This window comes from Arvicola amphibius, chromosome 15, assembly GCF_903992535.2.
Source record: "Arvicola amphibius chromosome 15, mArvAmp1.2, whole genome shotgun sequence".
Lineage (NCBI taxonomy): Eukaryota > Metazoa > Chordata > Mammalia > Rodentia > Cricetidae > Arvicola > Arvicola amphibius.
This window is the reverse complement of record NC_052061.1, coordinates 4,437,505-4,462,923: the sequence shown is the minus strand read 5'-3', so window position 1 is coordinate 4,462,923 and position 25,419 is coordinate 4,437,505. Positions and strand designations below refer to the sequence as shown.

The window sequence follows — 25,419 nt, the reverse complement described above, 5'->3', positions numbered from 1 at the left end:
CCAACTTCTTTGTTTTGGAGTTTTATTGTTATCTCTTATAGTTTAAAACAGGACTTTAGGTCCTTACCCCAGTCCTGTTCTGGCCTACCTCTATCTGAATGTCCTTAAGCCTTCCTCCAAGGGGCTTGAGGAATCTACGTGCTGCCCTCGAAGGGAGACCACGCCTTCCTTTCGCCCTGACTCAGAATGGAGTCAAGTAATGGGGATCACTCCTGCTCACCAGAAGCAGAGATGGGAGCAAAGAAGGCTAGGGGAGGTTTGCTGCCATTAGGAAAGATGAGAAGGGTTACCCACTTGCTGGGCAACACAGCCCGCACCTGCTACTGAGAAGCCTCGGGTTAGGAACCGCCCCCAGCCTCCGCCTAGGTTTGCGCACAGGGAGCGCACTGGCCCTTTAAGAGCGGCGGCTCCCGCCGCGCACTGGGAGTAGGGCTGCGGAGCCAAACTCGCGGGGGACGCGGGGCGCTGGCTAGCCGGCTGGCGGGCTCGTCGCTCCCTCTGGCCGGTTCCCTGCGTACCTCGGGGGACTGCTTAGAGATCCAGGCCGCGTTGGGCGCGGCGGCCAGAGGAGTCACCGGCGGGAGGCGCGCGCTCTGGGCAGCGCCGGGGCCCTGGGCATGGACAGAGAGAGTAGGGCGCGCAGGGGGCGCCGCGGGACCGGGCGGCCGGAGCGCTGAGCCAGACAAAGGCTCTGGAGTTGTGCTTGCTCCCGGGGGCCGGGGCCAGAGCGCACCGCACCAAGCCTGCGAGACTCTGCGGCGTGCAGCTCGGCCGGTCCCCCTCTTCTGCGGGCGGGTCCCCCGCGTGCCCCGACCTGCCCTGCCCTCTTCTCCTCGGGTTTGGGAATTTGCAGAAGGGACCTGAGTGACTCCCGCACGCAGTGGGAGCCGGAGATCCGCCGCGCGCCCGCGGCGCCGGGAGCCAGGGAGTGTCGCAAGTTTCCCAGCCTCGTGCGAGGACCCGGCGCTGGTCAGAGAGCCAGCCCGGCGTGGAGCGCTCAGGACCCGGCTGGCGGGCGACGAGCATGGGCAGCGACCGGAGCGCGTCTAGACGGCCGGGCTGCACTGGCAGCTGCCTCGGCGATCGAGCTCGGCTGCTCCCGCTGCTACTGGTGCTTCTGGATTGCCTGGGCCGCGGTACAACGTCTGAGGACGCCGAAGTATACGCCGCTGAGGTAAGAACCCGGAGGGACGTGGTGCGAACCACTCTCGCAACGGGAGCCTGCAGGTGGGGGGAGACGCACCCCGCCTTGGGGGTGAGGACTGATCCCGACTGGAGAGCTTGGGCAGAAAGCGGGGCTGGCAGGCTGCCACTCCCTGGCTGGAGCTCTGCAGCGCGCCTCTTCCCAAAGCCCTGTGCGCGCACAGGGCTGACAACTGCTCGGCATCCTGAAGCCGCTCGGGGCACTGAACCGCCAGAGCTTGAGTCCCAAGTACTCTTCCGCAGCCCCCAGCCCTCGCCTCTAGTCTTTGCCCGCACCGATTCCTCGAGAGCCAAATCCACGCACTGTGGGCTTTGCGAGTGGGGAGGGCGTTGCTGCGGGTGGAAAGAGCTCAGGCGGAGCAGGAGCCCCGCAGCTCGCACTTTGACTGACACTCCCTTGGGTGACATCGTGCGTTGCCCGGTGGGCCAGGATGGTTGGGGGATGGGTAAGAACCACCCAGGCAAATGACCGGACTGCAGAAGTGCTTCAGCGACTTTCTTGCGATGAAGCGTTCCCACGCCAGGGTGGGGTCTGAGGAACAGACCCTACCTCCCGAAACACTTTTCCCACCAGTGCCCCTATGCCCAGGCCTGGTTGTGACACAGGGTAGACTCCACGCCTCTTCTTTGGAAGCCGGGCTGACGTCCATATGCTGGCGGCTCTCTGGATTGGTCCGGCGGCGAGTGACCATACGCGGTCTCCCCGCAGAGTCCCAACCAGTACCTCCCGCTCCAGCGTATTCCTTCAGCGCTAGCTTGGTCACCCCAGGATGTCATCGAACTTTTAAAGATCATTCTTTCCAGCCCTGGGAGAAAGGGAGACTAGGTGTGGAGTCTGGAGAGAGGACAAGAGCCCGGGACTGCATCCTTGTAGGCTTGGGGTTTTGGTGCCCTTGGGCTTCCCGGAGCGGTGGCCTTAAGGAGTGCTGTTTGTGTTTGCAAACAGTTCAGTCTGCCATTCCAGCCCTGGAGGCTTCCCCCACTTTTCTGGCCTGCCCTAGAGACTTTTCCAATGGAAGTCTAACCCCTCCCCACCCTACTGCAAAGACCGGTTCAGCCTCACAGCCTTCTTCCCCTATCAGGTCGAAGAGTTTCAGGGAGCCTGGCCCAACCCGATTCACAAGGTCTAGGGGCAGAGGCTTACAGTGGGCTCCTGCATGTAGGAATTGTGTTTGCCTGTATCCAAGGTACTGCCGCGGAGCAGATGCCAAAGAATTTCAAGTCACAGATTCGCCTTGGAGAGTTTGTGGCCTACCCAGACCAAGCTGGAATTTGGTGATTGTGCATTGTGAATGGGCCTTCCTGATGGCCAGGATCTGGGTGCTGGGACTGAAGTTTGGGGGACTTCATGCCATTTCCTCTGGTGTGCAGTTCTCCCATCCCATCTCCTCCACCAGCTAAGTGTGCCCACAGTCCTCCACCTCCACAAAAGAGGGCCCTGGTGACCCTGGCTAGGATTATTGACTCAAGATACAATTTGGGCTTTGACTGGAAGGGACGCTGAAGTGTTGCATGTTGGGATCCACAGTGGATGGAAGGCTGCAGACAGATGTCTTAACCCCTAGAGTTGGCTTTGGAGTACAGGCTGCTCTGGGAGACCCCCTCAGGACCGGCCATAATTGGGTTCAAAGAGTCCTTTGGTCTGCCTACATAGTGTCCACATACCCCTTCCTTTGAGAACGGTTCTAGCTCTCACCTAAGGGAGTCCACAGCTTCAGGTCGCTGGCCACCTTATGGCTCTGAGTACCTTGGTAACTGAGCCAAGGCCAACACCCCCCTCCCCCCTCTCGCACTCTCCCAGGTAGCAGCCACAGGAATTCACTGAACTAAGGAACCAGAAACTGCCCTGTTCTGGGAGCTGCCACATACCTGCAGTGAGTTCCCAGTAGCCTGCTTTCCTTGGAAAAGCTCCTCCTGATCTGCCCCGCCCTAGCTTTCCCATCTTGTCCCGGCTCTAGATCCCCACCTGGATGAGTTGCCAGCTTTGCCCGTTAGGATCCCGTCCTGCTCTGTGGCTACAATACCTGGCAACCTGAGTACCTCTGCTCCTTACTAGAGAAACTCTTCCTCCTGCTCTTTCTCAAAGGTTAACACCCTCAGCCTGTCCCATGGAAATGACTCAGGCTGCCAGAGTTCACAGGTGTGGTTCCACTGACACCAAAACTGGAATTCCCACCTTCCCTGAATAGTGCCACAAGTCTTCCTGCCCCCATCTGACCACAGGGGAAGATGTGCAAAGGAGGCTGGAGTCACCTTCTCTCTCTCCCTCCCTTCCTCCCTCTCTCTCTCTCTCTCTCTCTCTCTCTCTCTCTCTCTCTCTCTCGATTTATTTATTTATTATGTACAGTGTTCTGCCTGCATATCTACACCTCAGAAGAGGGCACCAGATCTCATTATAGATGGTTGTGAACCACCATGTGGTTGCTGGGAATTGAATTCAGGACCCCTGGAAGAATAGTCAGTGCTCTTAACTGCTGAGCCATCTCTCCAGCCCCCCCCCTCTTGTTTTGTTTTGTTTTTGTTGTTGTTGTAGTTTTGGGTTTCTTAAGGCAAGGTTCCTCTGTGTAGACCAAGCTGGCCTCAAATTCAGAGAACTGCCTGCCTCTGCCTCCCTAGTGCTGCAATTAAAGTCACTTACCACCACCACCAGGCCTTAGAATTCTCCTTTTGATCTTCAGGTCTGACTGGAGTCACTGTCTGTGAGATTATCTCCTCTTACATATCAATGATGGTCCCTCTAGGTCCCCCTCCCCATATTAACTATGGGCAGAAACTGTAGAGGCCCCATGTCTTCCTTAAAGAGCAAGGTGTTCATGTTAGGCTCATAGTATGGATGACTAGGAGACTGTCTCTACACATTCTCAAGCCGGGAGAACGGGTGTGATGAACTTGGATGTGGACCATCTTCAGCCCTTAGCATGTCACTATGTTTAGGATGTCCTTGGGCCCACCTGTCAATGACCTTCTTGTGTGTCTTCGCTGGAATAGCATATGTCTGGCCTGCCACCGTAACCCCTGGACACACACACTTTCCATTGCCCCACCCCAAGGAGGAAGGAGACCTCTAAAAGACACTTCTGAATGTGGACAGGAAACCTCACAGAAACATGCCCATACCCTCACCCCTAAAATTTCTCTTCAGAACTCCAGTAACTCGCCACCCAGATCACTCATGCCAGCTCAGAATGGCATGCTGTAGGCATGGAAAGCCCCGTCCTACCTCCTGTTTAGTTCTGACTGTCCCTTTGTGCCCCTTTTGTGGCTGGATGCCATTGTTACCCTGAGGGTGGCCATGATAATTACTGTTCCCTAGACCCCTAGTTCAAAGGTGGCATCCTCAGTGTCACCCCAAAGCTTAGGTGGATGCTGAGGCAGGAAAAGAACCCCTTGACTGGTTTTACTTGAGTACAATGTTCTATGAGTCAACAGAAACAAAGAGGGGTTGGGGACACTCTGCTTGGACACGTCTTCATTGCAAAGAGGATCCTGGGAAAATCCACAGATGAATGTGAGGCCCTGAGACCCTGAGCATAGCTGAGCATCCCCAGACCTCAGCACAATGGCACATCTGCTGGAAAAGCCCCTTTGGAGGGCTTGAGAATTAGGGCTCCTGAGGATACGTGTTCTGAGAATACCTGGAGACTAGCAGTTACAGGGCTAGGCCCTCTGAGGGAAGTAATAGGTTGTCTAGCTCCAGGCAAGTGTGGCAGCCGTGGGTCTGCCCTGGGAAAGAAGGGGTATCTCCCCCTGAATTCCGTCATCTCAGAGGGGCAGGAGGAAATCAAAGGAAGACCGGACTTGATCTCTGCTGTCAGGAGAGGGTGGGATAGACAGGTGAGGAGCCAGGTCACAGCCATCAGCCAGCTCTGGGTGTCCCATGTTCCACAGCCACTGATGACTGAACCCCCAAAGCTGTGCAGCTTGGAGCAACTCTCTAACAACTCTAGATGACCCCTAGACTTGGGTCCACCTCAGAGAAGTGAGGACACCAAGCTCCATGTCTAGCACTTTACATTGAGAAGCAAGTGGCGTTGGTTGTTGGCAAGTTATTGAACCTGTCTGAACTTCAGTTTTGCCTGCCTGTAAAATACTATGGGAGTATCTGCTTGATGGAATCATGGGGAAATTTATTCAGTTTATAGGCAATGCTGTGAATGCTATATGTACAGCCCGCCCAAGAGGTTCAGGGGTTATTTCAGTACCTTTATCAGACTAATTCTGTCCAGGAACATTCTGGAAGCATTTTTGCATTTCATGTTTCATTTAACTCTTGGTGTGTGGAGGAGGAAATTAATACCTTCAGGTGAGAGAACCTTCCGGTTATACAGCCAGGCACTGAAGAACTGAGGTTTGAACCCAGAACCTTCTCTTTCAGAGCCTCAGGTTGGGTTAAAGGTCAAATCCCAAGGTGGAACCCTGTGAGTTTCCACTTTCTGCTAGCAGAACTTGCTGAGACTGACCCAGACGGGAAGGCCTTTTCAGGGGTTCTGCCAAAGCTGCCTGGTTCCCTACCCACTCCCATCCGGACCCTTCCCTGGGCAGACCCATCTAGAAGCCATCCCTTGCAATGGAAGGTCCAGGTGATACTCAAGGCCTGGTCTCTAGCCAACCTCGAACACTCCTGGCAAACAAAGGCCCCTTCCGCCCCACCCCTCCCTGCCCACAGGCCAAAGGACCCGTTTGTTTTTCCTTCAGGTTAAGGCTTGTGGGGGCGGGGCGGGGTTGGGCGGCTGCCTCCTTCCTGCTTCCCTGGCTTGGAAGTCCCCAGACTTATCACCCTACCGCTTTCTTTAAGACCCAGAGTGGAGTGGGGGCCCGGTGGTACTGACCTGAAGTCTCAGCTCCCTGGAAAACTGAAGCAGGAGGATTCCAAGTTTAAAGGCTGCCTGCCTGGGCTATAGAGTGAATCCAAGGCCAGCCTTGGCAACTTAAGGAGACCCTGTTTCAAAATAAAAAGTAAAAAGTGCCTGGGATAGGTAGAGCTCAGAGGTAGAGCACTTGCCTAGCATGTTCTAGGCGGTGCAGTCAATTAATCCCAAGTGCTGGGGGCGGGGAGCCTCAAGGGCCAGGAAAGACAGAGATGAAGTCTCAGTGAGTGGATGGATAAGTGTGCAAACGCAGAACACCCAGAGTCCAGTTCCCAAAATCCACATCAGGCTGCTCACAACTACCTCTAAGGCCTCTGGCCTCCAAAAGCACCTGAACTCATGTTCACATGTACACGAACACATACGTGTGGGGTGTGTGTGTGTGTGTATACATTTTTTTTAAAAAGACTCGTGGTGGCCCAGGCATGATGGTACATGTTTGTAGTCCTAGGATTTGGGAGGCTGAAACAGAGGGATCTCAAATTCATAGTGAGAAGTACATTAGGCTCCCTTGATGCACGTGTCCTATTACTATTTAAGTGGACCTTGGGAGTATCAAGCAACAAGAATTGGACAGTCTAGTCAGTCCCTTGTTTGTTTATGACAGGGTCTCTCTTAAAGGACCCTCAAAGTCAGCACAGGACCCCACCCCCCACCAAGACCAAGTTCTCAGCACAAGGATTTGTTTGCCCCAGAGGGACGAAGGGCAGGGAATAAGAGACAGAGACAGGAGATGGAGGATGAAGGAGAAGGAAGAAGTGTGTGGAGGGTATTTGCTCCAGAGCGACAAAGGGATGCCTCTGGATAGAGGAGACAGATGCACCTACGTTAGGATATGTTGGTTAATTTTAATGAGGCACGTTTGATTGGGGCTTTTGATTGCTGGACTTAAACATTTTACTAGCTGGACCTTTGCAGTCAGCCTCAGGAGGAGGAAGTAGCCAAATAAGGGACTGGACCTTGGTGGTCAGCTTTAGGAATGCAATCTAGTGATTTAGCAATATAGAGGGACTGGGGAGAAGGCAAAAAAAAAAAAAAAAAAAAAAAAAAAAGGCGAAACCTCTAAGGTGACTTGTTTGCCATGATCAGGCCTGGGAGAGTCCTCCACTCTCTGTGTAGGCCTGACTAGCCTAGAATTTACACTGTCATCCAGGCTGGTCTTGAACTCGGCCTCCCAAGTGCCAGGAGTAAAGGCATGTGCCACCATGGCCAGCTAGTTTTCTCTTTCTTTGCTGGTTTGGTATCTAATCATTCACGCTCCTAGCCCTGTTCTGCATTTTGCAGAAGCAGGAACTGAGGTTCAGAGTTATGTTAGCCACAGTCAGGTTCTCCCAGGCCTTTAGTATGGACAAGCAACCAGGTCCTGAGCAGAGATGTCACCATAAGAAGGCTAAGTTTCTAATCAGCCTTGAGGGAGCTATCCAAGGCTCCTTGCTAGCACAAATGGAATGAGCTGCCTAGGGCAGCTCTGAGTTCCCTGCCCGCTAGATCAATCTGCTGCCCTGCCTCAGAGAGGTGGCTGAGCTTTTGGTGGCTTTGGAAAGCATCCCTACCATTCCACCACTCCCAGTGAGCTAGTAGAGAGCGCGCCCTAGCCTTTGCAAGGTCTCCATCCCAGACCTAATTACTCAGTGCCTGTTCCTTCTGGTATGACAGAGACAGACAGAGCCCTGGTTTGTTCCCTAGAATCCTCAGAGGCGGGAGTGTGGAAGAGAGGGAACCTCACCAGATCTGGGAAGGTCTGGGGGCTGAACCATCTTTGATGGTCCTGACAAGCTTCCCTTTGTACCTGGCCGGGCAGAAACAGCCTGGGACTGCTCAGATTACAGAGGAGGCTGAGCTGAGAGTCAAAGCAGAACCCTTGAGATTGCCTTTATCACCTGGGACCTGATAAGGGCCCTGGGGAGGGAGGGGCTGCTGAGCTCCCGCTCCAGTCAATCTGCTGGTGTAAACCCCAGGAGCAGGCTATGGTGACAGCAATGGCTCTGGCCCCAGCCCCCTCTCCAATAGCTGTTCTAGGCACAGCGTGGATCTGGAATCTGGGGGCTCCCTATCAGACAAGCCCTCGCTCCCTGCAGGCTTGCGTCCTTCCATATTGCTTCAGCAGGTCTGGGGGAGAGCAAGTGGCTCAGTGCCCAGACCCAGCTAGAGATGTTGGGTGTGAAGAGGATCAGGTGCCCTGCCCCAGAGCTGTGCTGTGCTGATCCTGAGAAGGGCCAAAGCTCAGCATACTAGGCTAAGGAACTGGGAACACCGCTACAGAAGCCTCCTGTACCCAGGCCTATCACAGATCAGCTGTGTCACCTTGAGCCAGGAGACTCACAGGGCACAATGAGGATAGATATTTATCTTTCAGGAGTGGTCGTGAACATTAAATGGCCCACAGCAGGTTCTCAAGTGTTTACCCATCTCTCCTGAGGATCAGGAATTCCCATTATGACTGGTCCCTTGTCTTCTTGTCTGAGATCAAGTCACTCACCTGCCACATCAGTAAATACTTAAGAGGATGGAGGCCGAAGCTCAAAACAAGGACAAGGACAGCTGTGACAGTGAGTTCCCAACCTCCCTTAATGCTCAGGGACACCCCACAGACGCACTCCAGTCTAAAGATGGGAGAGGCCTCCTTTGGCCCAGTGGCCATCATTGGAGAGCCTTCATGGAAAGGGTAACAAGCCCTGGGTTAGGATCCTTCCTTTACTATACCCAGTACTGACTTTTGTGCCTCAGTTTCCCCATCAGAGAAGCACAGCTTCACCTGCTTGGTTCACCTATGAAACTCTAGGTGACAAAGAAGATTAGGAGGTACCGTGTACAAGGGACAGACACCATCAATAAGAACAGAACAGTGAGGGCTTGACCAGAGACGTCTCTCACTTTGGGACCTTGGGCACTATTTCTACCATTTGTCTGAAAGTGGCAAATCACCTTAGCTACTCGAGGCTCAGTGGCCTGAACTGCCTGTCACTCTAAGGTGGTGGTGGCTGCTGTCTTCCCACCCGTGTGGCTAGAACTTGTCATAGTCACTACTGTGCTGGCGTGATGGCACACTTACTCCCTCCACTACGGAGGACACAAGCCACTTGGCAGTTTTGTGGACACTTGGTGTTCAGCCACCCTGAGCATGCGTTTGCCAGAGGCAGGCCAGCCATCAGCTTCACTTCCTAATGGGAGACTGCAGCTCTGCCCACCAGGCTCTGTCCAGAGCTGTCATCCGTTATCTTTACCCCAGCAGTGGATGCTGAGGCTCAGCTGATAAAGAGATGGGAACTCTGCTGCCTGGGGACTTAAAGACATTTAACTATGTGAAGGAGGGCCACCAGGCTCCCTTGGGACCTGCCTGGCAGCTCCTAAGCTGGCTCTGGGATGAAGCAGGTCTTCTGCCAGACCTCTGCAGATCTCTGGAGCTCTTTGCTGCCAGCAGGCTGGCTCCCCTCCCCTCCATGCTCAGGGCCTCTCCTGAGCCTCTGTCCCTAGCCTGTTCCTCTGCAGACAGCCTAATCAGCCCCTCTGTGACTCTGATTGCTTGCACTAGAGATATTTTTACCTTATGCAAATAGGTTTTATGAAGGTGCCCTCACCTGTTAGCAGCCACTCCCGCCGCACAATAAACACACACACACACACACACACACACACACACGCACGCACGCACACCCCAGCTCTGTGTCTTTGCCATTAACCTGGTGGCCTTGCCCTTTGGGTCTTTCATGAGGCTTCAGGAGAGCTGTGGAAAAGGGAAGTCGGGCTGCCTCAGGAGCTTTGGGGGCAGTGTCAGTGCCTGGTAAGAGCTGAGCCATTGCTGCAGCCTTACTACCATGTGGCTCAGAATCCTGAAGAGAGTTAGTGGAGAGGGACACCATGGGTTTGCTCCCTCTTCCCCCAACTGCCCCGTGCCCTGGGCCTGCTGGTGCCAGGCCAGTCTCACCAGAAGCCTGGACTCCTCAGCCCTGTTGGCAGAAAAAAAGATTGCCAGCCAGAGCCCCTGGTCTCTTTATCCACAACACCACAGGGCACTTTACTGCTCGATTCTTGCAGAACCTCACAGATGAAACAGACTCCCATCCAGCCCCTTTTTATTGAGAATACGCTTGGCCCTGCTCTGTCTATACAGAGCTGACACTTGTTTCTCAGCTCCGGGTTTCTGCTCACTGCTCTGCCACCCTCCAAGGCCCTGGGGCCTCTGAGTGGAGCTGCACAGCCAGCTAGACTGGGACTTTGCTCAGCAGCTCTCTGTCCATCAAACTTGGGCACCGCTGTCCTGGGCCAAGTGAGCCAGTATGTGGATGTCAGCCTAAAGCATCTACTATGTCCAACTGCTCTGTCTTGCCTTGGGGTCCCTCAGCATATAGCTTTCCCCTTCTAGAACAAGGTAGAAAGTGGGTCTTCCAAGCTGGGCGGTGGTGGCGCACGCCTTTAATCCCAGCACTCGGGAAGCAGAGGCAGGCGGATCTCTGAGTTCGAGGCCAGCCTGGTCTACAAGAGCTAGTTCCAGGACAGGCTCTAGAAACTACAGGGAAACCCTGTCTCGAAAAACCAAAAAAAAAAAAAAAAAAAAAAAAGTGGGTCTTCCACGTGGCCAAGTACATGTGGGAAGGACAAGGAAGATGTCTGCCTCCTTCCTTCTCCCTAGGTCCCATCTCTTCACCACCTGGAAGGCATGAGGCAGGCTGGTCTTTCCTAGCATGTCTCAGAATCCTTCATCAGAGCTGTAATCAGGTTTCCAGTTCACTCATGGACTTGAAGCCCTCCTCTCCAAGTACACAGTCTCCTGGGAGCCTATAAGCTCAAGATGTCTCCCATAGCCCCCAGCTGGCATGCTATCTGGTACCGTCGGAGAGCACAGGAACATCTGGCAGAGTGGGTGATGGGTGAGTGACGGGTGGATAGATGGTCAGATGGATGGATGCGTGGATGGGATTTGCCTGGTTAGTTCTAGAAGGGAACCAAACACGCTCATTGTGCACTGGGTGCTTTTCCCCCCGCCCCTCAAATCTTACCCTAGTTTATGTCGACTTAACACAAGCTATTGTTATCTGAAAGGAGGGAACATCAGTTGAGAAAATACCTCCGTAAGATGTGCCTGTAGGGTATTTTCTTAATTAGTGATTAATGGGGAGGGGCCAACCCACTGTGGGTGGTGCCATCCTTTTGGTAAGAAAGCAGGCTGAGCAAGGGAACAAGCCAGTAAGCAGCACCCTTCCATGGCCTCTGCATCAGGTCCTGCCTCCGGGTTCCTGCTCTGTTTGAGTTCCTGTCCTGTAAACCCTTCCTTCCCCAAGTTGCTTAGGTCATGGTGCTTCATCTCAGCCATCGTCAGTCGCTGAATCAGCCCATGACAGCACATAGGGTTTCATTTTGCAGATGAAGAAACAGATCCAACCCAGACAGGAGGAGCCAGAGATGTAGATCTGTTAGGAGAATGGTTGCCTAGTGTGCGTGAAGCCCTGAGTTTGCGCCCGCCCCCAGCACTGCCTAAAACCAGGCACTGGTAGTGCACACCTGTAATCTGGGGAAGTGAAGGCAGGAAGATACGGGGTTCAGGGTTATCCTTGGTTACAGAGCCTGATTAGAGACTCTGTTTCAAAATAAACAAAACAGTTCACAGCCGAGCAGGGAAAAGGTTCATGACTGGGAAAATCATAGGCACGAGGGCTAAACCTACCGCTGCTATGTTAAACAATCATGCTGTTGGACTGCCTTCTAAATATTTATATTCAAACCCATAGATTTGTGTTGCTCTTAACTTGGGTCAGAGAAGTCTCTTTGCACAGTGGGCAGTGGTCAAGGCAGAGACTCAGAACTGGTCAAAGTGCCAAGTGTAAGTAACTGTGGGTGTTCAGTTGTGGATGAATCATCTCTGTTAACAGATCAGGGGTCAGTGGGAGAGTGTGCAGGAAGAATTAGGAGCTGGTGGATGGGGGAAGAGTTATGAAAAGCTGGCTTTCAGACATGATATGTCTGTTGAAGATCAAGCCAGTCAAAATTCCAACATGAATGGGGATATATCCAAAATGCATTGGATAAATGTAAGAATTTTCAAAGAATAAATTTTTAAAAAAAAAACACTTTTTAAATGGTGCCAGGGAAATAGCTCGGCAGTTAAGAGCATGTACTACTCTTTTTTTAAAAAAAAATATTTATTTATTATGTATACAGTATTCTGTCTGTGTATGCCTGAAGGCCAGAAGAGGGCACCAGACTTCATTACAGACGGTTGTGAGCCACCATGTGGTCGCTAGGAATTGAACCTTTGGAAGATCAGGCAATGCTCTTAACCTTCTGAGCCATCTCTCCAGCCCAGCATGTACTACTCATGCAGAGGACCCAAGCTCAGTTCCCAGCACCCATGTCAGATGGCTCCAGCTTCAGGGGATCCAACACCCTCTTCTGGACTCCATGGGCACCAGCATGCACATACACATTACTAAAAAATTTTTAACTAAAAAGAGGGTCTGGAGAGATGACTCAGCAGTTAAGAGCATTTGCTGCTCTTGCAGAGAACCAGAATTTGGTCCTCAGCACCTGTATCCAGTGGCTTACAGCTGTCTGTAATTACAGTTCCGAGGGATCCAGTGCCATCTTCTGGTATATCCAGGCACTGGTGTACACATGTACAGACACAGACACACACACACACACACACACACACACACACACACACACACACACGTACACACATATACACAGCAAGGGAGAGAGAGAAAGAAATGAGAATAAAATCTTGACAAAGAGATTCTGAATACTTGAGTGTAGTTGGCATTTCCTTTGGACCTTCAACCAGCTCTCAAATAAAGACCCGGAGACTTATTATTATGAATGCTCGACCTTAGCTTAGGCTTGTCCCACTAGCTCTTTTAACTTAAATTAACTGTTTCTATTCATTGCTGTTTTGCCTTGTTTTTTTTTTTCCCTTTTCATTCTGTATGTCCTCCTTTTCTGCTTCCTCCATGTCTGTCTGGCTGGCCCCCTGCGTCTCTTTCTTCACCAGCCTAAATTCCTCCTCCTACTTACACTCCCTGCCCTAAAGTCACATTTATACCTCCTCCCTTGTTAGCCATTCAGCTTGTTATTAGATCAATCAGGTGCCTTAGGTAGGCGAAGTAAAACAGCAATACATCTTTACATAATTAAACAAATGCAATACATCTTTGCATAGTTAAAAAAATACTCTGCAGCACTTGAGGGTCCCCAGCAGTCTTCCTGGAGCAGAAGGTCCCACCCTGGAGGGGTAGGGAAGACTGTGCCAGGCAGCAGGCACAAAAGACAGGCAGCAAGCCCAGCAAGTGCAATGACCCTGAGGCTAGAGGGTTATAGGAGTGAGGCCTGAGGGCTTGGGCTTGGTGGTAAACGGTTTATAGGCCCTGGAAGAACTGGGTTTTCCTTTGAATTGGGAGATCCTGGAAGATTCTGAGCAGTGACTGAGGAGACCTTGTTTGGTTTCTTTGCAGAACTGGCTGAGGCTCTACGGCTACCTACCCCAGCCTAGCCGCCACATGTCCACCATGCGCTCTGCCCAGATCCTGGCTTCCGCCCTTGCAGAGATGCAGAATTTCTATGGGATCCCTGTCACGGGTGTGCTTGATGAAGAGACAAAGGCGTGAGTCCCTCCTTGTGACCCCTCCCAGACCCCACAGGCCTCCTGCCCTCCAGCCTGCTCTGAGGAGTCTTTGGTGTATGGAGTTTCCAGGGGAGCATAGCCTGGATAAGGAGTGGCGAATGATTCGACCTTCATGCTAAAGCTTATTGTTTAGAACGACTGCCTGAAGCCTGTTGTTAGGAATGATAAGACAGAAGCTGGAGAGTTGAGATCCCCGACTGCTCACGCAGATGACCCAGATTTGGCTCCCAGCGCCCACATAAGACAGGAGATCTGAGAGGGCCTGGATTCACACGGTGCACATAAATTCATTCAGGCACACATACATACACATAAAGAGAGATGAAGTAGATGTAACCCAGCTTTGGCAGGAAAGGCATAATGTTCGATTAATGATGTCTGCTACAGCCATGGGAATGGAAAGATAACAGTACGAAAGCCCTGGATGGGACTACCTAGCTAGGCCTTGTTCTGCTCTCTTAGAAGTGATAGGACCTACAGAGACACTGAGAAGCACAGAGCTTGACATACCTGGAACCCTCAAGGGCATTATACTCAGAGGGAGCACACCTCCTTAGTCACTGCCGAGAGCTCAGTCTTCTTAAAACGGAATCTCTTTGCCCACTCTTCTGGGAGTCAAACAGAGAGTCTCCCACCCCCAGTACATCCCTGTGGTGGGGGGACTGGGGAAGCAAGAGGGAGTTGGAAGGAGGTGGGCTGCCTGGAAGAGATGACCCATAGCTGACCCCTCTATATTTCTTTGGTCCAGGTGGATGAAGCGGCCCCGCTGTGGGGTGCCTGATCAGTTTGGGGTACGCGTGAAAGCCAACCTGCGTCGGAGGAAGCGTTATACCCTGACGGGAAAGACGTGGAACAGTCACCACCTAACCTTCAGGTATGGGTCCAGCTGGGAAGAGAGCTACCCTGCCCTTCTCTGGAAGACTCAGAATGCCTTTCCCAGAAGGGGTCTGGCTAGCCGTGCTGATGGTCCCAGCTCACAGTCTAGGAAGCCTCTCTCCAGGGAAAGCCAGGTCACTTTCAAGCATCTCCTGCTGGATCCTTTCCTGGCCCCAGCTAGCTGCAGGCTAGACTAGCCTGATGTGGCCTTATGGACTTTTGAGTCAGTGTGGTCAGTAGGTGTGGGGTGGGGTCAGGTGTAACTTTCACACAGGCCTCAGATCGTAGAATGAATTTGGTCCACCCAGTCAAATGCCCTTTTGCAGTTGATTGTCTTCTGTCTGCGCCAGGAGCTTAGTCTAAGCCATAGGGAGAACGTGGACTTTGTGCTTCTTCATGTGCAGGCCCTGGGGCCAGTGGCTCTCAGCATGTGGGTCGCAGCCCCTTTGGGGATTGAATAACCTTTGCACAGGAGTTGCAGATCAGATATCCTACATATCAGATATTTGCATCATGATTCATAACAGCAGCAAAGTTGGTACGGTTATGAAGTAGCAATGAAATACTTTTATGGTTGGGTGTCACTATACCATGAGGAACTGTATTAAAGGGTCACAGAAGTAGGAAGGTTGAGAACCACTGACCGAAGCTGTATATCCTTCATGTGGTGTTTACTTAATCCTCTCAAGGACCCCAGAAAGGAAGTATTACTCCCTCCCCTTTTTCTATCTTTCACAGGAAGAAACTGAAACTGTCTAGTCAAATGTCCAAGGTCACACAGCTAAAGTTAGGGTCCTCCTGTCCCTGGGGTCAGCATTCAGAGTGGCAGAGTGGCTTGGCCAGTTTTCCAGACCTCATCTACCCCATCCCATGGCCACAAAGCACCTGTACTTTTATTTACTTACTATTTTTACTACCTTTTGGTTTGGGATTTGGAGTTGGGGGCGTTATTTATTAAGACAAAGTAAAGATCTCATGTTATACCTAAGATTCCATTAAGCTTGCTGTATAGCTGAAGCTAACCTTGAACTCCCAGTCCTCCTATCCCCATTTCTCAAGTGGTGTGATTGCAGACATGCTCCTACATGGTGTGATTGCAGACATGCTACTACATGGTGGGATTGCAGACATGTCCTACATGGTGTGATTGCAGACATGCTACTACATTGTGTGACTGTAGACATGCTCCTACATGGTGTGACTGTAGACATCCTCCTACATGGTGTGATTGCACACATACTACTACATGGTGGGATTGCAGACATGCTTTTACATGGTGGGATTGCAGACATGCTTTTACATGGTGGGATTGCAGACATGCTTTTACATGGTGGGATTGTAGACATGCATTTACAATGGTGGGATTGTAGACATGCGCTACCATGCCAGGTTCTTCCTTTTTTTCTTCTTCTTCTTCTTCTTATTCTTTTTTTTTTTATTTTGTTTTGTTTTCCTTTTGGCTTTTTTTGTTTGTTTGTTTTGGTTTTTCGAGACAGGGTTTCCCTGTAGTTTCTAGAGCCTGTCCTGGAACTAGCTCTTGTAGACCAGGCTGGCCTCGAACTCAGAGATCCGCCTGCCTCTGCCTCCCGAGTGCTGGGATTAAAGGCTTGCGCCACCACCGCCCGGCTACCTTTTGGCTTTTTTGAGACAGGGTCTCACTATGTAACCCTGACTGTCCTGGAACTCACTCTGTAGACCAGACTGGCCTTTTTAAACTCAGAGACTCACTTGCCCCGTCTCCCATGTGCTGGGATTAGCGTGCACCACCGCTACCTCACTTTCTTAATTTAAATCTGTTTATCTTCTACCATGAAAACATAGGGTCATATTTTAATGAATTACTGGGTGTGACAAGTTCTAATTCATATCCGAATAAACTCACAGTGAGTAGTGTAGCAGCTTCGTGTGCTTTTGGGGAGGTGGCAGCGATGGACAGGATCCCACAGGGCCCCGTCCATTCTGGTGCCTGACCCTGTCCTCCCGCCCACCTGCAGCATCCAGAACTACACGGAGAAGCTGGGCTGGTACAACTCCATGGAGGCAGTGCGCAGGGCTTTCCACGTGTGGGAGCAGGTCACACCCCTGGTCTTCCAGGAAGTATCCTACGATGATATTCGGCTGCGAAGGCGTGAGGAGGCTGACATCATGGTACTCTTTGCCTCTGGCTTCCATGGCGACAGCTCACCGTTTGATGGCGTGGGTGGCTTTCTGGCCCACGCTTATTTCCCTGGCCCTGGCCTGGGTGGGGACACCCATTTCGACGCAGACGAGCCTTGGACCTTCTCCAGCACTGACCTGCATGGTGAGGACAGCTGGCCAGGGTGGGAACAGGCCAGGCCGTGACCAAGCTAGGCTGCCTCTCTCCAGCCCAGCGGCTTCAGGCTCAGGAGGGGAGACCATCCCCTATTCATGTCTCTGGAGCCTTGCACTTAGTCCCAATCTATTGTCCCACCAAGGGAAGGCGGGAAGAGGATATGTTGGGCCCATTTTTCAGATGGGAAAATTAGAGCAGCTCAGCCCCATCCAAAAGAGAAGCAAGGGTAGGGATCCATGGCAGCCAGAGGGCCTAGGATGAACCAGAGTGACCGTACGTACCCCCGCTACAGGAATCAGCCTCTTTCTGGTGGCAGTGCACGAGCTGGGCCATGCACTAGGACTGGAGCACTCGAGCAACCCCAATGCCATCATGGCACCTTTCTACCAATGGATGGACACTGACAACTTCCAGCTGCCCGAGGATGACCTTCGGGGCATCCAGCAGCTGTATGGTGAGTTGGCTCTAACCAGCTGCACACTGGCCCATTCTATAGACAAGAAAACTGAGGCCCAGTTACTTAGCCAGAGCCCACACTGTGTGGCTCCAGACCAGAGCTGCAAGGGGATGCAGATGGTCCACCCTATCTCGCTCCTATCCTTGGCAGTATTCCTACTAGTCGAAGGGTGTTCCAGGGTCCCCAGGACCCATAGTCTGAATCTGTCCCCAGCACTCTCCAGACTTCCCAGGGGATTTGAGACAGCTGCCTACCCTGCCCAGACTTCCACTCAGCAAATCTTCAGTAGCCAGGTCTCCCCAAGGCCAGCTCTTCTGGTCAGTCCCTGTTTCTCCATGTGGTTCCTGCATGCCCAGCCACTTCAGTAATGAAGTATGCATCAGGTAGAGTTCAAGTTGCTACAGCCTGGGCCAGAGCCATGCTCCTGACTTTGCAGGTGCCTCCCTTCCGAGGGCCCCACTGAGGAGGCCAGCACTGTAAGGGGAATGGCCTCAGGGAAAGCAGAGGCAGGTAGCCTCTCACCCACCAGAGAGGTCAAGAAAAGGATCATGTGGAGAAAGCTGCCCTCACGCCTTCCCCCGCCCCCACCACATCCAAGGATGGTGATGGGGTAGCGGAGGAAGAAGTCTGCTGTGGGTAGACAGGACCTTGTACCTGGAGGGGATGCACGCAGTACTTTAGCACTGTGTGTAGGAGAACCTGGCTTCCAGGTCTGCCCTCTCACTTCTTAATCCTTACCTCTCTGTAGGCTCCCCAGATGGTAAGCCACAGCCCACCCAGCCTCTCCCCACTGTGAGGCCCCGACGGCCAGGACGGCCAGACCACCAGCCTCCTCGGCCTCCCCAGCCACCACATCCAGGTGGGAAGCCAGAGAGGCCCCCCAAGCCAGGGCCCCCACCCCAGCCCCGAGCCACAGAGAGGCCTGACCAGCACGGCCCCAACATCTGCGATGGCAACTTCGACACAGTGGCCGTGCTTCGTGGAGAGATGTTTGTGTTTAAGGTCTGGTCCCGTCCTTCCGGTACCTCCTCCAGCCACCCCACCCTCACGTTACCTCTCTGAACCCACCAGAGCCTTGCCTAGCTCCTCCCTTGCTAACATCTTCTGGGTCCCTGACAAACCCCAGACCAGGAAGAAACCAGCCCAAGAAAACAAGGGACTTGTCCAGGGTTACACGGCAGTCAGGTGCCTGCTCCTCAGCCCAGAGCTCTCTCCTTGGAGCTGCTTTTGGCCCTCCAGGTACTGCCTGGCTCCTCAGGGCCCAATGGCCTCTCTAATAGGTTGTCCCTGATCTGTGAGGAGCAGTGTGAGCACAGCTCCCACCCTTAGCCAAAGCATCTTGCACGTGCTGCCCATCAATACCCACCCCCTTCCACAGGGCCGTTGGTTCTGGCGAGTCCGGCACAACCGTGTTCTGGACAACTATCCTATGCCGATTGGCCACTTCTGGCGTGGTCTGCCGGGGAACATCAGTGCTGCCTACGAGCGCCAGGACGGACACTTTGTCTTTTTCAAAGGTAAGCCAGGATGGTGTGATGGCCCAGCCATCCCCACTCTATTGTAGCTCAGCTGGATCCAGGGAAGGAGAGAGTCCGGCAGCCCCTGGGGGCAGCAAGGTGGGAGTGGAGAGGCAGACAGAGGCTGCGGGCTTAGGCAGGCCTGGACCCTGGAGGCCAGAGCTGCCTGGATGAGAGCTGTATCTCTGCCATCTCCTGCAGCCTAGGAACCCCACCTCACTGCCCCACCCCTGCGAAGGGGTCCCCATAAGAACAGGTGGTCTTCTTTAAGAACAGCTACCCATGGGTGGTGACTCAAGAGACAGTTCAGAGGTTAAGAGCACAGGCTACTCTTCCAGAGGACCCAGGTTCAATTCCCAGCACCCACATGGTTGGTCATAACTGTCTAAATCTCCAGTTCCAGGAGATCCTGCACCCTCACACATGTAGGGAGAACACCAAATTATTATAAATTATTGCCAAGGGATGGTGGTGCACACCTTTAATCCCAGCACTTGGGAAGCAGAGGCAATGGATTTTTGTGAGTTTGAGGCCAGCCTGGTCTACAGAGCGAGTTCCAGGACAGCCAGAGCTGTCCTCAAACCCACTTGGCATGGATCTCTGCAGTCTGTTTGCAGAAAAAAGTTCTTGTGGGAGGCAGTACCCCTTGATATCTCTGGCTGTATCTCTGGCCCCACAGGCAGGAACCCTCTGAATAGAGGACTGGACTCCTATTGAAGTGGGGGGGAGGGTTCCAGGCCGGGCACCAAAGGGCTCCCAGGCCTAGCAGAGGTGTCCTGTGGAATGAAGGGCCATGTATAGTGTGTGGGTGGGCTGGGTGGGAGCAGCTAACTTGTACACAGAGAAGTGAGTTTATCACAGGTTTCCATGAGCATAGACACCTCTGTGAATGCCATGCTGAGTGTGTGTGTTTCTGTGTATATGTGTGCTGGGATAGGCAGTGATGGTCTGAATGAACTGTGGACCCGGAAAAGCTTGGCTTCTACCATCTCCATCCCCAACCCAGTCCCATCCTTATACAACCTACTGCTCCCCTCCCAGGTAATCGCTACTGGCTTTTCCGGGAGGCCAACCTAGAGCCTGGCTACCCACAGCCACTGAGCAGCTATGGTACAGACATCCCCTATGACCGCATCGACACAGCCATCTGGTGGGAACCCACGGGCCACACCTTCTTCTTCCAAGCAGACAGGTAAGCGTCTCCTTACGCCCTTTTCCCTGAAGGAGAAGGCTCTAACCAGGCCCCCTCATCCTCAGATCTGCCCAAAGAGAGCCATTGGGGAAAAGGACGGAGGCCCAAGTAGGGCTCTGGGTTCGTAGCCTGAAACTTCTGGTCACTGTCACAGGTACTGGCGCTTCAATGAGGAGACGCAGCATGGAGACCCTGGCTACCCCAAGCCCATCAGTGTCTGGCAGGGCATCCCCAACTCTCCCAAAGGGGCCTTCCTCAGCAATGATGCAGGTACCGGACCCGCCCCTCCCAGAGGACTCCGCACTTGCCCAAGGTCCCGCTGCACTGTTATGACGTGGAAGGGGGACCCAGCTGTGCCATGCTGCAGCCTGGGTTCTTCTCCAGCGTGACATCCTGCCTTCCCTGCATCGGTCCTGTCCTCTTTCAATGGACCCCCCACACTGGAGAGGCCGCCATCGAGGTGCCTCCCAGGCCTGTCTGGGCCCAGAGCTGGAGCTCAGGAACTTGAAGCCTCAGGGCAGTGGACCTGGTTCAGTGTTGAGCAGGGATGGAAGGACCAAAAGGGGTAGAAAATGCCCCCCGGAAATAGATTACATAATGCTTTATTAATCTTGAATTTTCTTAATGCTAATGAGAAAGGGACAACAGCAGCAGAGAGACTTTGGATAACAGAAAAGTCTTCTGAATTAAACCAACCGGGTAGTGCTTACAGATCTGCACCAGGAGCCTAGTATCCGTTACTATAACTGAGTGACAGGGGTTGTGAGTCTGTTAGTTCTCCAGCAGGGTCCCTGTGTGTCTGATTCTTTATCTGGGACGCTCATGTTCAGGACAGGCTCTACCAGTGCTCAAGCCTGATCACCAGATGCTGTGTCCGGGCAGGCCACTGCAGCTGTTCTGAGCTCACCGTGCTCAGTAAAGCCCAGATGCACCCCTTGCTTCAAGCCTGGCCCTTCCTGCTGTCCGTGGGATGCAGACAAGGTGCCCAAGGCCAGGAGCTAGTCTAGAGCAGCTCTGGGTTTCACCCGGTCCATGAAGGCCCAGGGCCAACATGGTCCTGCTGGCTCCTGTAACTGGGAATAAAGCCCATCCTGGGAATAACAGCAGGGCTCTTTGATACCTAGACCCTGACAGGCTGTGGGGGGTCCCTTCTTTGCCCTGTTACCCTGGCCAGGAAGCTGGGGACCCAACACTCCCCCCACCCACCCCAGGCCACAGCAGAAGAGGAAAAATGAGGGGAAAGTATTCTTCTGTTTGTTTTCTGGTTTGGTTTTGGTGCTGGGAGACCACTTAGCATGCTCTACAAGTTACATACCGTCCCCAGCCTGAAGCCAACCTGGCCTGTCTGTTCCTATAGCCTACACCTACTTCTACAAGGGCACCAAATACTGGAAATTCAACAATGAGCGTCTGCGGATGGAACCCGGCCACCCCAAATCAATCCTGCGGGACTTCATGGGCTGCCAGGAGCACGTGGAGCCCCGACCACGATGGCCCGACGTGGCTCGTCCACCCTTCAACCCCAACGGGGGCGCCGAGCCTGAGGCCGATGACGACGGCAAGGAAGAGGATGCCGGTGACAAGGACGAGGGCAGCCGCGTGGTGGTGCAGATGGAGGAGGTGGTTCGGACGGTGAACGTGGTGATGGTGCTGGTCCCCTTGCTGCTGCTGCTCTGCATCCTGGGCCTGGCCTTTGCCCTGGTGCAGATGCAGCGCAAGGGCGCGCCCCGCATGCTGCTCTACTGCAAGCGCTCGCTGCAGGAGTGGGTGTAGTCGCCCGGCCGCCACCCGCAGCACCCGGTGCTCAGGTCCGCAGGGGCAGGCGTGTGGCTCCGAGAAGCTTCCCGAGCCCAGTGGCGTCCCCTCCTAGCCACACACACATCCCCTGCCAGTCCTGCCCCCGCCCTCCTTTATTTATGCCCAGGTGTCTTTTATTTCTTTGGCACCTTCTCTCAGCAATTGTTTCTGCTTTCCTGACTGGGGCCAGGTGATGCCTGGAGTTCTCTAGGTGTACCGCTCCAGACAGGGACTAAGGGACAGAGGCTTACCTCTGGAAGGTGGCAGAAGGTTGGGAAGCTTCTTCAGCTCTGGCTTTCCTCAGCCTGCACCTCTCCTCCCATGACAAGAGCTGTGTTTGCCTTGAAGGAGCCCAGCTAGGGTTCTACCCTCCTGATTTTGCCTTAGGAAGAGCATCTGGCCCAGGGGCCATCCTGATTGCCTTGCGGCTTGGCTCCTTCTTAGGCTACTTCTGAGAGCCCAGAAGCCTGAAGCCCTCCCCCATCCTGGCCATCAGCAGCTCCCACACACCCCTGGGCCTGCAGCTCCTTTCCTCTGGGAAGGGCCCTGGACCTGTCTCACCAAGGACCAAAGGGAGTCTGCCTAGCTCCCCTCCCAATGCTAGGGACTAGCCTCTCCTTCCCTAGACTGTCCACGTCCTCTTTATCACCCCCCAGGTCCCAGGATGCTGGGCACTCCCTTACCCTCTGGCTTCTGCTGTCCTCATCCCCACCCTTGGAGAGATGGTGTTGGCAGGCACACAGGCTAGGGTACCAAAGGTCCCCAGACAGTGCCTGATGGTATGGATGCCCACGATGTCATAGACCAGGCTGTGGACCTTCCCTCCGGATCTCTCTCCCCACATGACACTACTAGGCACCGGCCAGCAGCTCACCCCCACACAGAGACTGTAGAACCCCCAAAGGAATCCACTGTGGCCTGGGAAGTCTGTCCTAAGGGTGAAAGGAGCCCCCCCTTCCTCTTTTCATTCCGGAATCAGCAGGAGGCTTCTGTGGGAAATGGTACTGTACAGCTGGCTCTGGTCCCCTCTGCTTCCCGAAAGCCTTGAGCAGTGAAGGGCTGCCACCACCTCTGGGTCACCACCTCTCTCCCAGTGGTGGATTCTCACAACCTGGCACTGGGGGCGGGGACTGGGGGCGGGGGAGAGGGGCTCCAGCGGCACTTTCTGGACGTCACTTCTGCAGAACCCGAGAGCCAGCAAGGGGTGGGGATGGCATCCACCCCCATTGTTTAGTTCTGTAAATAATCTTGCACTGATTAAATGGACAGCCGGCGAGCGTGGCTGTGTTTGTAAGCCTCGGGCTGGAGCATGCAGCAAGGAAGACCTGCTTGGCAGGGTCGGGGCCAAGTTGGGATGCTGAAGAAGACCCCACTTCTAGTTTGGTAGGACCTTTGGGATGGAGTTCAGGGGTGGGTGGGTGGGTGGGTGGGTGGGGAACACTGCAGGAGACTGAGGCTGAGAACTGGGTTTATTTGGTATTTGGTGGAGGTAAGAGGACAGCCATTTCCCCTATCACTCCACACCCAGAGGGGGGTGGAAAGCCAGGCAAGGCCACCCAGTCACTCACCTCCACTGGGTTTTAGGCAGCTAGGAGGTGTCTTGATCAAGAGCTCGGGGATGGGCCTGGGGAGAGCTGGGTAATGTGGCCACTTTGCCTCCAAAAGCTTTAAATGTTCAAAGAAGCATGCTACACCTGTTGCCCTGTCTTTGCAGGGGCAGAAAGCCCCACCACAGGCCCCAAGATTACAAAAAGGAACTGGGGTGCAGTGGGTCTGGGTGTGATTGGTGAACTGGGGTCCACCTGAAATCCTGTGTCCATGCTTGACCCTAGACCAAGTCAGAGCCCCACTTCCATCACCCGGCAGGCTGGGCTGCCACAGCAAGGTCCCTCAGCAACACTCCCTCTCCCGACCCTCCACCCCCACCCCTGCCCCACCCCTTCCTCTCTTTGTATAGGAACGGGCTGAAGAGAGTTGAAGGGGCTAGCTCTCAAAGCCCAGAGCTGGCTCATTCAGGAAGCAGCACTGAGCTCTGCACCAGGGACTCACACAGCAGCAGTGGGAGGGACCAGGGAGGAGCCATCTTGGCTTTCCTATATCGAAAAGCCAAGCCTAAACTGCCTCTGCTGGTGCTCTTGGGGTTATCAGAAGCCAGAGGCCAGGTGGAAGGCAGTGTGGGAATGAGTCCAGAGATGAGCAGGTCCCTACTCTGTAGCCCTCTTTGCTTTTCCTTAAAGCCAAAGCCAGAGCAAAGACTTGACAAAGGCTTTGGCTCCTCAAGAAACTGCTTGATGAGCCTCCCCTTTGTGTTTAAATAAGACCTTCAAGAAGATGCATGAGTCACTGTAATCCTGGGCTGGGTGTTTCTAATCTTTACCTGTCTATGACACTTGGAGTTGCAGCCCTGGGTGCTCAGAGCTCCCCCTGCTCTGAAGAAGAGGCTGCAGAGGAGGAACATATCATGACTCAGGCTCCACAGAGACTGGTCATGTCTGTGTGTGATTATGACCCTGACCAACCAACATGCTGCCTCTCACAAATTATTATGAAGGAAAAGGGATCTTGGAGGGGAAGTGACCTGGCCAAGGCCAAACAGTTGGGAAGTCACCGTGCTAGGACCAGTTTGGCAAACTCCTGCCCCGCCTTTCCCACCTGATGCTGATGAGGAATGAGACAGGGACCAGACACCCACCCACCCCCCAGCCTTCTTCATCCTATGCATCCCATATTCCAGGGCCTAGGACAGAGCCTCCTTTCAGGCTGGGGTTGGCCGGAGCAAGCCTGGCTGCTTCCTCCCCTCCGCTTGGCAGAAAAGCCTTTCTGTTGTGCTGCACACAGAAGCCATTCTCCAGCGCAGAAGGAATGGCAGGCTTCCTGTCCACCCAAAGCTCGCAGGACCCTCTGTGTGCGTCTGAGAGAAGCAGGGCTTTCTGCCAAGCATCCTCCAGTTCAGCCTCTGGAGCCCTGGACCACAGGCTTTGTGTCCCCATCTAACTCAACCCAAGAAGCCACAGAGGGTAGTGGAGAGCAGTTCTCCAGCTCGGGATGCTCCAGGCATCATGACACTGTCAGGGTCCAGTTGCCTCAGCCCATCCCTCCTGTCCCATAAAATAACAGTGACCCCAGGTGGGCTACTCATTCAAACCGTCTGAGGGTTTGCCCAAGCTGTTCCCTCCCTGAAAAGACCCCTCTCCATTTCATCCAGTCTTAATTGTACATTTTCAAGACCGAGATTATGTTTCTTGCCTGGATTCCTACCCTCCACCCTTAAGGCAGCTGAGTGTCCTCCCACCTCTGTTAACCGAGCACTTAGACTTCTTACTCATACACGGCCTGCCCTAGATGCTGACCATGGCTCCAGCTTATAAGCTGTGTGGTCACTTTGGCGGGACACTTGGCATCTCTGAGCCCAAAGTCCTAATCTGTAGAATGGCACTAACAGCCACGTCTAACTCGAGCCATCCTGAGACTTGGAAGATGCTACTGGCTAAGCTGAGGAGGCTCTGGGTGGTTTGTGATGAGCCCCCTACTGGTGTGGAGTTAGGGTAGGCACTGGACACCATGGCTTCTCTGCTGC

The 25,419-nt window shown here is 53.7% G+C and overlaps 1 protein-coding gene across 1 annotated transcript; it reads left to right on the top strand.

Annotated features, from left to right (window-relative positions):
* Window positions 1–417: 417 nt before the first annotated feature.
* On the top strand, window positions 418–22,970 carry Mmp15 (matrix metallopeptidase 15). The gene is made up of 10 exons (XM_038312716.2): window positions 418–1,174; window positions 13,520–13,668; window positions 14,438–14,563; window positions 16,560–16,867; window positions 17,172–17,333; window positions 18,085–18,338; window positions 18,715–18,853; window positions 19,895–20,045; window positions 20,200–20,315; window positions 21,403–22,970. Exons 1-10 carry the CDS (start codon window positions 1,025–1,027, stop codon window positions 21,816–21,818), a joined length of 1,971 nt encoding a protein of 656 aa, XP_038168644.1. The 5' UTR covers window positions 418–1,024; the 3' UTR covers window positions 21,819–22,970.
* Window positions 22,971–25,419: the final 2,449 nt, after the last annotated feature.